This window comes from Danio rerio, chromosome 9 (genome assembly GCF_049306965.1).
Source record: "Danio rerio strain Tuebingen ecotype United States chromosome 9, GRCz12tu, whole genome shotgun sequence".
Classification (NCBI taxonomy): domain Eukaryota; kingdom Metazoa; phylum Chordata; class Actinopteri; order Cypriniformes; family Danionidae; genus Danio; species Danio rerio.
The window spans coordinates 7,198,953-7,213,859 of NC_133184.1; the positions used below are offsets into that span (position 1 = coordinate 7,198,953).

General features: G+C 38.5%; 1 protein-coding gene across 2 annotated transcripts in view; it reads right to left on the bottom strand.

Annotated features, from left to right (window-relative positions):
- mgat4a (alpha-1,3-mannosyl-glycoprotein 4-beta-N-acetylglucosaminyltransferase A) overlaps nucleotides 1–14,907 on the bottom strand; it is a 122,140-nt gene that overhangs the window by 32,195 nt on the left and 75,038 nt on the right. For both annotated transcript variants that reach the window (XM_068223540.1, XM_686404.8), the window contains exons 5-7: nucleotides 10,733–10,866; nucleotides 2,754–2,800; nucleotides 2,536–2,649 (exon numbers count right to left, since the gene is read on the bottom strand). In XM_068223540.1, coding sequence (XP_068079641.1) covers nucleotides 2,536–2,649; nucleotides 2,754–2,800; nucleotides 10,733–10,866 — 295 coding nt within the window. The remainder of the gene's footprint in view (nucleotides 1–2,535; nucleotides 2,650–2,753; nucleotides 2,801–10,732; nucleotides 10,867–14,907) is intronic.

Genomic DNA, 14,907 nt, shown 5'->3' on the forward strand with positions numbered 1-14,907 from the left:
GTGAGATTCTCGGCTTTACGCTGATGTATCGCGAGCCTTGATCAGCCAATCAGTGACTGAGATATTGCATGACAAATAGGAAGAGAGGTGTTTAAAACAGAGTGCGTAAAAGTCACAGATCAGATGCAAAATAGTTGTGATTTCCCACCCTTCGGTTGAACTAAAATAATTATTGCATACTACATGATAAAAACAAAATTCTTTTTTCTAGTGTCTCCTGACAAATGCTGGTAACAATCAAAACAATCTGCAGTTTGATAGAGCATACAGGGCACATATATTATACACTTTTTAAATCAGGCTTTAGAACAAAAAAACTAAAAGCGGTTTGTGTTGAGGTGGTTCAGCATAAGACAGACAACATAAATAATAATATTTATCATTTTCAGCACTTATTTTTGTAATTTCAGAGGGTTTTCTGTAAAATGACATTAAGATATTGCATTTATTGTACTATATGAGGGTATGGGGAGACCTCTAAAATAGGTAGGCGGAAATAAAAAAAAAGGTATTTTTCCTCCTTGCAGTTGGAATAGAATAACACCTACATACACTATTATAAAGAAAAAATAACTGTTTCCAGGGAGCTGGAGAACTCAAGGCCTGACTTGCACATTTCCAAACTTCAGTTTATAAAACAAAAGCGCCTTTTTTGTGTGTTTATTATAACACAGACAATATATACAACAATTGTATGAAATTTCAAAGGGTTTCCTTTCAAATGATACCAAACTTTTGTATTTACACCTCTGCATGTGGGTATAGAAAGCATTTTAAATCGAAAGACCAATTTCAGACGGAATTACCCCAAATAGCCCCAGAGCTAAACTGGTTAATCAAATCGTGCAATTAGAGCACTTTTTGGGGTGAGTGAAAGCAAACAACCTTTTTTTCTGTCATCCAGTCCTGCGCAAAGCCGCTTTACAAACGCATCGGGGAAAACTGCAAATACAAAATGTGTTCTGTGTCCTCAAACAAGTGTTTATGTTTTTATATGACAGGGTAAAAGTTTAAAATCAGATTTTAAATACATGTTGAGCTTTATAAGATAGCTGCTGAGCGCAACGAAATAGGCTATATTTCATTACTTGCTTTTATGTGCAGAAACTCAACTCAACTCACTTAATTTCTATAGCACTTTCACAAATCACAATGGATTACCATTAAGTGCTGTACATAAAAACACATAAAAAAAGCATGTAAAATATACATAAAACCAAAATACATAAACTCACATCACATGATTAAAAGCTAAAGAAAATAAGTGTGTTTTCAGTGACCTCTGAAAAGAGTCAAAAGTTTGAGCTGTTCTTACAGAGAGTGGGAGATCGTTCCAGAGTCTTGGAGCTGCTACCGAGAAAGCTCTATCACCTCGACATTTTAAGCGTGATCTAGGAACTCGCAAATAGAGACGATGCAAATAGAGACGATTTAAAAACACTAAGCACTTTACTTTACTTAAGATTAGCAAATAATATGCAACATGCCAACATCTTTAAATAAAGGGGAATCACCTATTAAGTGTCATATAGCCAAGGAAAAAATGTATGATTCAGGTCTCTCTGGAGCATTTGGGCTGAATGTTTGACGACGTCTATCAAAACGAGAGTGTCATACCGAGTTATTACCAGAGGATTTCTGTGGTTTTCTATTATGGATGGGTGCGCTCGCTGCACTGGGTCTCTCTGTTATAGAGGCGAGACCACTCGATGCACGATGCCAACAGTCGGTCGGGGAGAAAACTAATATAATGAATGGAAATACACAGACCTGTGCATGTAGACTTATAATGTAATGCTGTACAGTAACATGTCATTTGTTTGTTTTGGTTGTCTTCATTTTACTCGTTTTGTGATGATGCGAAGGTGTGCTTTATCTGCCTGATTCCCGCTGAAATGGGTGGGTTGTGTGATGTTTGATTCGGAGGCCGTTCTGTGGGTGGGGTTGGCGTGACGCACTGCGAGCTACTAGCCCGACAGTGGAAACGTGACATGATTTCAGCCTCACTGCTCAACCTCTCAGCACGATAAAACCCCTGGCAAGTACTGGCCCGACAATGGAAATGAGGCTAGTGTCCCACTTTGTGAAGCTCAACAACCTTTTGAGGCAGACCACAGATCTGTTCTTTGGGCTTTAATCCATTGACATGAATAACTGAGAGAATTTGGCCTGTGTTTCACATCTCAAATTTAGATACCTGTGAAACCAGAAGTCATGGTTAAACAATTAATGGTACCTCGTCATTCAAACGTGCAAAACTTCAATGGAAATATAAATACAAAACTATTTATTCCATTTGAACAAACTGCACAAACAATTATAGCACTTTTTTTTGGTGTTAATATTTTTGAGTGAACGTTCAAAAGATTAAACAAATGTTATTTTAACAACTTTTTTCTCATAATTGGCAAAACTGCCAATATAGTTTGCACTGTCTGTCACTTCAACAGGCTTTATCAGCAGAGTAGCACTTTGTATTAGCATACTGTATCAGTATGTAACTACAGTGGAAGATAATATTTCTTGAGTACTTACTTCACCCTCTCCTTTGAGTCACCGAAGGTCTCTTTCAAGCTGCTTAAGTCCGGATAGTAGCTGGCAGGTGGGGAAATGACCTCCAGTAACCCAGAATTCAGCTCAGTGTAGAACCTTTGAACCACGACAGTCAAAAACAACAGTTAGCATATGCATCTGAAGCAGATGTACAAGCAAGAGCAATACTTGAGCAGGAATAAAAGGAAAATGCTACTTACTCTTTTTCAAGGCCTGCAACCACACTGTTTACGTAATCCACGTCCGTCTGTAAGGAAGTGAACGAAAACCACTGGTTAGAGCACACACACACACACGTTTGTTTTTGTGACAAGTGGGGACATTACATGGGTTTCCTTTTTATTTTATATTGTCCAAACCATATATTATATTGCCCTCACCCCACTTCTAAACCCAACCATCACAGGAGACAGTGTGCAGCTTTATACTCTGATTAAACTCATTCTGTAGGATTTATAAGCATTTTGAGAAATGAGGACATCACTAATGTCCTCATATTTCACCTCCTTTTAGTAATACCTGTGTCATACCCATGTCATTATACAGATTTGTGTTCTGATATGTCACAAAAACACGTACACACACACACACACACTCTCAAAGTTTAATATAGTTTTGCATTTTTAAATAGATGTTTATTTTGATACTTTTTTAAAACACTGTCTTTATTGATTTTAGGAGCTTTTAACATGTATTACAGAGATCAAAACCACACATACAAACATATATATATATTCATAATGAAATAAAATGAAAAAATGAAGAAAAAAAACGTAACAAAAATAATAATAAACAGATTTTAAAAATGCAATTTTTTTGCCGCGATATATATATTGTGATAATTTCACCAGATGGTTTGAATAGCTTTAAATATTTCATTAATTTAGACTGTAATGATCAAGTCTTTATCAATGCATAGTCCAGAAATAATGATATTCAAAAAGATAAGAGTTGTCTCTCTATAGAACAACAATAATTAATTTAATTTTAATAATTATTTAATTTAATAATCATAATTATTAAAAATGATTTCATATTTTTGTATTTGAGGAAAAATTGTTGTTATGGATGTGACGTCTCCATTATCGATGTGATCGATGTGAAATTGCCACATGTGTGACTTTGGTAAATCAAATATAATTGTTTAAAAACATTGACAGAGACATTATTTCTAAAGTACTGTAAATACTTTCTTACACCAAAAACCTAGAAACCATTTCCGTTTTTTTTGGTGATTTATTGTATAAGCTTACTTTTTGAAAAGTAAAAAAAAGACAGAACACACATCTGATGTTTTTATAGTAAAAATATGTTTATATAATCATGTGCTTTTTCAATAAAAGCTCTGTCAATCAGTAATTTCTCACAATAAAAACACCAGGATTTTCACAGAATGAGTGCTCATGAGCTTTGAAAATGATTATAGATATTTCCTAATGATTATTTCACTTCAGTCTTTTAAAGGGCCATGACACCCCCCACTTTCGGTTAAAGTCTACTTCAGAATTTTTTCAAAAGATGCATGATTAATGGGCGTGGAGCTCCGCGAGCATCGGGCAGGACTGGGCGTAGCCAGCAGGGGAGAACGTGAGCGAACGAAGCTAGCTCACAAAATGAGACAAACCGTGAGGAGACGCATGAGTTTATAGTTTACAAAGTTAAAATGCAAAGAAATGAACAGTGATTTAATGCCCTGCTACATTTATTATTCGTAATTTCATATACACATAACCACAATTTATATCATTATAAAGATAAGTGTGTTCATGTAAACCGTATAAATGGGGACTTTTCCCTCAATCCCCGTATCCAGCAGACTCAGTGCAGCAGGTCTCCTGACCTGTCTATTTTAACCATTAACGCTGCTGGTAATCTGGAGGATTTAGGCAAACACAGCAGCACGGCGATGTGTCTGAATGTGAACGAACTCCTGATAAAAGTCAACGTCCGCCATTCTTCAATTCTCGTGCTGCTCTCCCGACAAAAATGTTAGCAGCACACACACAGCTTAGCTGTATGATCGGCCCTGACAAGATCGCGGGGGAAAACATGCGAAAAAAACCCGTGGATCATGGAAACAAACGCATATGAGCCTTCATGAATGGCTAAATACTGTGTGCCGTGGGTCCGTGACGTGTCTCACAGCTCGGGCTTGACTCTGGCAGGTCTGGCAGGTCTCATGAATAATTAAGCAGCCGGCTCTTCTCATAGGATAAGAAAACTCCGCTATGAATAATAATGAGAAACCGACGCGTCATCATTGCACTTGCAGTACTGCGTTACGTCGCCGATTTTGATCCCGCCCCTAAAATCATTTGAAACCCGGAAGCTGAAATTAGCTGACAAAAGCTCAAAATTATCCAGTTTTCCCCACAATTAAAGCTAACAGGTGCTAACATTGTCTTAACTGATGCTCAACACACACAAATCTGTTAATATATAAAAAAGTTCTCCAGAGTGTCCTGAACCTTTAATTTTCAGTTATTTTATTCCAATAATTATAGTCTTGGTTTGAGTTTCCGTTTACTAAAATGACTAAGGCACACACACACACACACACACACACTCACACACACACAAAGGGGCTCTGCAGAAATACAGGTGCAAGCAAACACAACACCAAAAAAAAAAAAAAAAAAAAGAGAAGTGAATTAGAGCATCTCCGCTCTGGGCTATTTGCTATCCTTGGACCAATTGTCTTTTTTTTACAGAATTTATCCAGCCTACACCATCTGTGGGAGCAAGTAACACTTCAGCGACTGATGTGGGAAAGGGATATCCTTACACACACAGGCACACACACACAGATGCTCTGCCACTGGGTGTTTCCCTCTTAACTAAAGCACTCCAAACTAATGAACTGCCATTGTTCCAGAAACCACATGAATAACTGGTGACAGATCAGTGACCAGACCAAACTTTCGCCCACAGACACAAACCAGCACTGGATGAAAAAAAACATATTGAAATAATTATGTAGGATCGGTGATTCTATAAAAGAAATATAAAACAGTAGAGTACAAGTAGAGCTTAACTATTTTACAATTTGTCAATTTCCTTTAAAACTACAAGTCTCATATATAAATGAATCAATGTGGATAATATATACAGTAACATCCATTTCTATACGATAAACAGTAGGACTGGTATAGAACAACCCTACCTTTAGGCCTGTCACAATATATGGACTTATCGCACAACACGTTGACATGACCTCAATCATTTATGATCATGCAATATGTACAGCTGAAGTCAGAATTATTAAACCCCCTGATTAGCCACCGTTTATTTTTTCCTGATTTCTGTTTAACGGAGTGAAGATTTCTTCAACACATTTCTACACATATTAGTTTTAATAACTCATTTCTAATAACTGATTTATTTTATCTTTGTCATGATGAGAGTAAATAATATTTGACTAGATCTTTTTAAAGACACTTTTATACAGCTTAAAGTGACGTTTAAAGGCTTAACTAGGGTAATTAGGTTAACTAGGCAGGTTAGGGTAATTAGGCAAGTTGTTGTGTAATGATGGTTTGTTCTGAAGACTATCGAACAAAAATATAGCTTAAAGGGGCTAATCATTTTGTCCTTAAAATGGTGTTTAAAAAATTTAAAAACTGCTTTTATTCTAGCCGAAATAAAACAAATAAGACTTTCTCCAGAAGAAAAAAAAATATTATCAGACATACTGAGAAACAAAATCGCCTTGCTTTGTTAAACATAATTTGGGAAATATTTAAAAAAGAGGAAAAAAAATTTCAAAGGGGGGCTAATAATTCTGACTTGAACTGTATATCGCCCATATATGAAAAAATACTGAATTGCTTTAGTATATTTTCATGTGGGTGACTGACAACTAAAAATAAATCTGGTAGGAGATATCACAGCCTCTGTTACTTTTTACCTTGCGCTTTTTTTGTTTAAAATATTTGTTTAGTAGATTTGTTTTCATATTCTGATTCCGAAGCCTCATTATTAAATTGTTAAAAGGACTACGATTAAATGAAATAGTTTTATGAATAAAATATTAGGTGTTTTTTGGAAGAGTGTACATGCATTGTGATGCTATTATAATGTCATTCTGGCATTATAAAACGAGTGGTATAAAAGGGTCTTTAAATGACGATAATATTGTTTAATATTGTTTATATTTTGGTGCAATATATCGTACAACAAATATAGATATCATGACAGGCCTAAATATAAACAATACATTAACAGCAAGGGCCCTATCATACACACGGCGCAATTGTTGTTTTCTAGTTTCAGCTTGGCGCAAGAGTCGGTTTGAGCCACTAGCCCCTTTCACACAGTGATACCGGAAAATATCCGGAAAATTTACGGAACGACTTTACCGGTATGTTCTAAAAAGCGCTGTTCACACAGGTGAGGACGTTACGGAAATTTTCCGGAAAAGAGCATTCACACATCCATTCCAAAATACCGGTAAATTCTGACATCATTCACCACAAATGAGCTTTAAACGGCTGCGCTTGTATTTGTAAACATTTGACTAAATTACAAACTCTTTTGATGATCAATATTGTAAACAACTTTCACAGGATCATATTCGCATGTCGAGATGTTCATAATATGTGCGTGTGCTGCCGCTCACAGGCTGTTTCATGGGCACACGCAAAGCTTGAAGGTAAACAAACAACGGCTTATCATAAGCATCTTATCGATGATTATTTGCACAGTTGGCATTAAGAAGAACATATAAACGTTATCTGACTAACTTCTAGCAGCTAAATGCGTCTGGGAAAATATTCAAAGGCTTTTATTCTCATAAACCGCGCGGACGTAAATGCGTCTGACTGTTGTGATTGGCTAAAGCAGAAGTCTTACGTCAGCACGTTCTAGACGTGCACGCGCTTATTCCGGAAATATTCCTTCTGCGTTCACACAGCGCAGCATTCCGGCAAATTGCCGGTAATGTTACAACATCTCTTTCCGGAAAATAGCCAGAACGAATTTACCGGTATTTTCAAAAAGGACCTGTTCACACATACAACCTTTCCGGAAAATTGCCGGTAATTTTCCGGAAAGGTCTGTATGTGTGAAAGGGGCTACTGTTTAAATAGCAAATGCATTTGCGCTCATATGTGCGCCCATAGGCGTTCTGGTCTAAAATAGGAAGGTGTGTTGAGGCTCATTGCTGGCACGTTGCTATTTTGAGAAACTTTAATAGACTGATCTATAGACCAGAACAAAGCTGGTCTGTTGTCCAGCGCAGAGTGCGTTAGTAGTGCGCCTCGCTTAAACACTGCTTAATACAGACAAGATGTACAGCAATACACAAATATATTTACATATGAAAAAGAATTAAAATATTAAGGATATATATAGGATATAAATATAAAGGACTAAAATTCTACAAAACATTATTTTCTAGCCTAAATAAATATAAAATTCATACTTTCATGCCTTCTTCATCTCGGGGGCTTTTTCAGATTATTCAAAACAATTTGCTTTTGTATAATGTTATTATTATTAGCAGTATTATTTATTATATGAGTATTTATATTTGTTTTATTTAAAACAAGCTTAGATTTGTCCACCTGTCAGGTTTTAGACCATATGGGGCACAGCATGTGTATTTGGATATAACTCAGTTTTTCTAAACACACTTCGTTATTATTGCTGGAAATTAGAACTGAATTTAGAAACAGTTTTGACACAAATATTTGTGCTTAAAAAACAAAATTAATTATTTATAGGCTAATGAATGTCGTTGCGTACAAGGTTTCCCTATCCACGAGAGTGAAAGTGAAAGTGAAAGTAGATAATGGGGAGGCTCATTTCTCTTTCTCGCACTGCAGATGCTCTGTTTAACTGTTTTCTTGTTAGTGAAATGCTCAGTTTTTCCACTTACAAAGTCTGTCATGTAAATAGCAAATGCACTATGGCGCTACGCAACTGGCTCTTAAAGGGAATGAAAGATGAGACCTTGATTGGTTTATTCTCTAAACACACTCATAACTCATTAAGAGTATAACTCATTAAGAGTATAACTCATTATAGAGCCTTTAGACTTAACTCAAGAACAATTTTCCTCCCACTCCGTGTTCAGACATCCAACACAATGTGGCAGCAGATAAAGCGAGAGACAAATCCTGCCGGGTATGTCTGCATGCCTGTTCCTCTTGCTCTGCCCTTCAGACAGCAGCATGAAAACATCCAGACTCCTGTTCTCAGCGTGAACCGCCCGCACCCCTCCACGGGTGGCAACAGGACAACAAACAACAAACCCTGCTGACCCAATTCAGCCATTCACAAAGACGCTGATGCTCTCAAAGCCCAGACCTTACACTGAACATCAAGCGGAGATGCAACACAGAGCAGAGAAGCTGCAAGAGCTTAATGCTTGCATCTTCTAAATAAGAGTTAACCCCTTTAAAAACATCAGATTTGATTTTAGACTTCCTACGGTTAATCATTTTCTGTGTTATGTTACCTCACATCTCCCTTGCACTTAAATGAATCATGAAGTTTTTTATTAACTGTTTGTATTTTTCTGATTTAATTTAATTTGACAGATTTTAAAAAAATGTATATGAAGTCAGAATTCAAATCAAATCAGGCCTTTATTTGTCACATATACTTTCGCATAGTGAAATTGAAACAAAAACGATCCGCGTCCACACTAGCGTTTCACCCAACCCGGGCTCATTGTGGAAACGTAGTCCCGCGGACGTTTCTGGAGACCACGGAATACGTCCCGGCGGGTAGGTACGGCGGGAGTTTTTGTTTTTGCGAATCAGCGAGAGGCTGCTGTTGTGCGCTTTTTCGCACCTCAGATGCCTCAGATGCTTCTCACCCTGTCACAAAACTCGTTCACTTAATTTTTGGGATTCTGTTTTCGTCTTACCTGATTGCTGGAACCGCTCTTACCCGGACTTCGCCGTGGTCGACTCCTCTCTGCATCTCGAGCCTGCCGACGTACACGGTGAGCTGAGTGGACAAACGGTTTGAAGCGGGGAAGCCCTCCACAAGGAGGTAAGGCGACGCGAAAGGGAACAGCGTCACACCGCCCCGCAGCGTTCGCTTGGAAAAAAAATAAACACGGCCGTACGTACCCCCCGGGACGTATTCCGCTGTCTCCAGAAATGTCCGCGGGACTACGTTTTCAGAATGAGCTTGGGTTGGTTTCACCTAGTGTTTATGAACATATCTCCGTCCACACTACACCACCAAAAATGTATATCACGTGACCATTCGCGCACTCTGGGCATTTGCGTTCTAGTATAAACAGGAAGCATGTGTCTCGTGGTTATTGTTAGTCAACAAACGCCAGTTGAACAAAGAACGCGATGGCAAAGAAAGCAAGAGAGGTATTTTTGTGGACAGACGATGAGGTCGAGTTGTTACTAAACGTAACAAACGAATAACTGCACAATGGCGCCTAAAACAGACAATAGTGCAAACAACGCTCCCATTTCTGTGCCCATGTTGTTGTTTACATGTCTTATAGTCATGTGATAGAAGCTTGACGAATAAGGGAAGGATACGCAATGACGCAAAAGCCCCAATCAGGTAGCGAATCTCGGCAGTCCCGCATCCGTTTTCAGATGTCTCCGTTTTCCCTCATCCACACTGAGACGGAGCAGCAGCGTTTTTAGAATGAAAACAGCCTCTCCAGTGTTTCCAAAATGCTCTGTTTTCGGTGCTCCAAAACTCCGGTGTAGAGTGGACGGATAGCGTAACCGTAGCAAAACTTACGCGTTTTCAAACTAAAACACATTAGTGTAAACGGGGCCTGAGATGGGGAGAAATACAGCCCAATCTAGCACATGAAAGCACACGGAAAAGACACAACATTGACAAGTGGGATGGGAACAGGGGATATGGATGTAGTCCGATGAGGGCTGGCAGCCGCCAGGTCCTGCAGCCAGGGAGGCGCTGGTTGCAGACCGCCTACCCCCTCCAGTGGGTGAAAGCACACAAAAGCGTTTAGATGAGAGATCAGTGGTGATTGTCTATCTGTGGTTGTATATGTGTGTGCGTGTGAGCCTGTAGAGTCATTGAGAGCCAACTGTCAGTGTTTGCGAGTAAGCACAACTCAATCGTTTCCTTTACAACTAGCTGTTTACTGTAGGCCTTCACACACAGGAAACCAGGCCTCGCCACAGTGCTCTCACACATGCACGCTTCTGCAAACCACAAAAACACTCACCTCTCCTACAAACACTATGATGACGCAATCCAGCTTCTCCTCCGCCGACAGCTTATCGATGAGCGAATGAAGCGTCTCTGACAGGTATGACTTCACTTTCCGCTTCACTGTGGGGATGCCCATCACCATGGAAACTGAATAGAAGAAAACAAAAACTCAATTCCAGCCTCATAAACCCAATTTAGCAGCACATCATACAGTCATCGCTAGGCAGATGACTAACTACTCGAAAACATGTAGAACAGTTTTAGCTACACCAGGCGAATATGAGACACGTATGTTGACTGAGGTTCTACAGCGGTTTGATTTCGGCTATATGCAGCGGGGGAAATAAGTATTGAACGTGTTTTTTCCCGGGAATAATGTTACTAAAGGAGCTGTTGACATGGAATTAAACCGGATTTTGGTAAAAGCTCAAACAACACAAACATAAAATTAAATATAACAAAAATATATATATATAATGTGTACGTTTTAATTATAATAAAAGTAGTTGTGTGTAATGACAATGAAATGACACAAGGAGAAAAGTTTTGAACTACTGAAATTAACTTTATATATATTATATATATATATATATTATATATAACTTTATATAAAAGGCTTTTTTTGGTGATGGCAGTTTAAAGACGCCTCTCTCATTTAGAAAATGAAATCACATGCATTGCTCAGGTGTGAGTTTTCACAGACTTTTACAGAGTGTAAGGGCCTACTCACACTATGCCATCCGTACCGTGCCCATGCCCGTTTCCCGGATCGTTTGAGAAGTGTGAGTGCACTGAATAGGGCTCAAGCACAGTTCACTTGGCCGCTTCCAGTTGGAAGAGGTGGGCCTGAACGCGGTTCACTTGGGACTTGGGCGGTACGTTTGTAGTGTGAGTGCAAAATGCGCCAAAGCCCGAAACTGAAAGCGATATGTGACTTTTAAGGGACTGTTTCATATCGATTTATTAATCATTCTTACTGTTCAGTGAACGCAAACTGCCTTAGCTTATTAAATACGCATTTCCTCACTGCACGACAGCTGCGCGCCTTCAGCAGACCTCCTCATTCCTGCAGCAAGAGGGCTTTATGATTGTTTATGAGCGCCAAAAGTGGCGGATCTGTTCGGCGAAATATCTGACTGTGTGTCACCGCATCCCTAAGGCCTGTTTGGCGAAATATTTGACTGCATGTCACTGCATATCAAACCGACTGAAATGATATAACTAGAGAAATCTTCGCTGTGCTGCTGAGTGACAGCATTTCTCACTGAACAGCGCAGCATCGATGACGTAAGCGTGCCGAGGCCCGATTGTGGTGTGAGTGCGGGCCGTCGGGGGAGACGGGAGGGGGGACAAGCATGCTTTGGCCTGGTTCGAGGGAACTGTACCTGGTGTGAGTACGGCTTAAGAATCTTAATGCAGGGTTTCTGAGAATATCATAATGTCAAACTTAAAGGGCCACATAAATTACCCCTTTTTTATGATTTCATTTTAATATTATGGTTGTTCTGAGTGTGCCAGTTTAGGTTCAAAACACAGTAAAGATTTTTTTATTATAATGTGTTAAAAAGTGTTTATTTGGGGGCGTGTACACAGCTCACTGTTTTAGGGGTGTGTTGCTTCACATGAAAATAAGTTTCAACTTCCCGCCCAAGGTAACAAGGGGGCGGAGCCAAGAGCTCCCAGGCTGTGTTTGGCAACAGACAGGCAGACAGAGAGAAGCAACATAAGTGAGAGGACCAGCATTCAGCCGTACATGTACGACTCGGACACAGACTAAGCAGAGAGTACAAAATCATGTGTGTCTTTGTATAGTTTTACAGCCAACTGTGTGCTAGTTTAAAGTGCCGAGCTTGTACACCAAGACTAATAACCACGCACACTGAATTAACTTTGACTGAGGCACTGGATGACCCGCTTGGAGCACGGCACACCAGACACGCACATTCGGATGTTATTTAAAATGAAACTATTCAGATGACGCTTTGTGGTGTGGCAGAAATATAGAAATATAGTTTCCCGAATCGTGGCTGGGCGCAGCGGACAGTTATCAACAATAATTTCGATTACAGCGATCATGTGGTAAATGTTGATCTTGTGTTGAGCCCAATAAGCCTTACATCTAAAAATAAAGCAAGGGTGTTCCTTTAGTGACAGCGCTTTGACTCACACGTTGACAATGGCGGATGTGAAACAACAAACTAAGGATATGGTGATACGCGCCAGTCAATCAATATTGGTGGGCGGGGGGACTGCACTTCTTCGTCAAGTTGCGGCTGATCTAAAAACCGATCCATTTGGTCCACCGTTTTTCTGAGGTTAAATTGAAAAAAAAGGACTGGGTGTGTTTATATCACCCCAATATGACGGTCTATACACTACACCTACACACATGTGTGTCCAAACAGCTTGAAAAGTAGATTTTTCACCATATGTGCCCTTTAAGACCTTTTAAAGACATTTTTTACACCATTAAGTGTTAAATTTAATATCACAAAATCAAAAACATCCACACACAGAGAAAATGCAAAAATCACAAAATTAGTGGTAAAAAAATATCTTCAAATTGAACAGTACTAAAGACAGGAGATGCACCATTGAACTACAGGAAAAAACAAACAAACAAACAAACATCTTAAGGCTGACGCCGCATCGTGCACCTTACGAAACAGACAAGGGTTTTATACTTGATGCGTACACCATTGAGAAAGTCTTTTAAATGACAAGTGGCAGTCAAAAGAAACCCACTGTAAAGTCAGACGGATAAACAGAGAAGTTGTAAGTTTCCAGAAATACGTCATATCATTAATATCATTGAAGATTTTTAAACTAATAGTTTTTTTTATTATATTCAGAATTTATAAGTGAATTTTATGATTTATTGGATTTATTAATTTTAATGATTATAAAGATTTTATAAACATTCAAATCAAACTTTGATGCATCACTTGCTTTTGTTTATATCCCGGACAGCCTTCTACCTAAATACAGTTAATTATAAATGGCAAGAGAACATGGGTTGCTCAACAATTATATATTTTATTATGTCAAGAATAAAAGCAAATACTGACATTTTTTTTATTTTATTTTTCCCACCCCACAATTGACACATTACTGTCTGGCTAGTTTCTGTGCACTGCTTATAAGCTTAAAAGGCAACAATAGTCCAACATTCCTGACCATTATCACCAATAAAGCCTAGAAAAACAGGCCATCAGTATGTTGTAAACCGATATAAATCCTCCTTTCGAAATACTCCTTTCCAGTTATCAAAGACATAATTTCTTCCTTAATTTAAGTGTGTATTTATTAAATTGTTTTGAATTCAAAATTGTCATATATACAGTGTAAAACCTGTGAATGGTAGAAAAACATATTCTGTAATGATAAAAGCACCTGGGTCTCCACTTTTGCATGGCCTCTATTTTTGTTTTAACAAACTTATTCCTTTGAGTTTTTCCAAAATTTTACAAAAACTTTTCTCCTTTCCCACTGCTGTTGCAATTGTTAGCCAAGAATTAGGTTATCTGGTTCTTCCTATGATCATGCATGGACGGATCATAAAGGTATATGTACAGTCGTACACGTTTCAGACGAAATCTCTTCCAAATGTTTCATATTCACCTGAAATGAAAAGCGGCGTCACGTGAACTTGAGACGCGGCGTCTTAAAACATTTGGTGAGCTCCACCAGCTGAAATCATGTCGCGCACCCAAAGCGAACCTCCGCAAAACACAGCGATGACGTTAGCGATGAGTTCAATAACAGAAAGCTGATAGCTATTGCATGTTGGTTTCATTTTTAGTTGCAATAACGCAAATTACAATTGGACTAGTAAACAAATACTACAACACCACAAAAAACAAGCAACAACATAAAAGAATGTAAATGAGCATTAGATGTAGCGTTACAGGGACGCAGAAAATAGGACCTGTGCAAAATATTTAAAACCTAGAACAGCGAATTTAAGACATTTTAAGGCCTGAAATTTAGATTTTTAAATTTTAGACTTTTTAAGAGCCCACGGAAACCCTGTGATGGTTCTGTGGGTTTCAACTATCAAATCTGATCTTTAATTTGTATTTTATATTGGATTCAAGTGATTAGCTGGGCCATTCTACAGCTTGATTCTCCTTGTTAGAAAAGCATTCAAGACTTTTACTTGACTTGTTTTTGGATTATTGTTTTGCT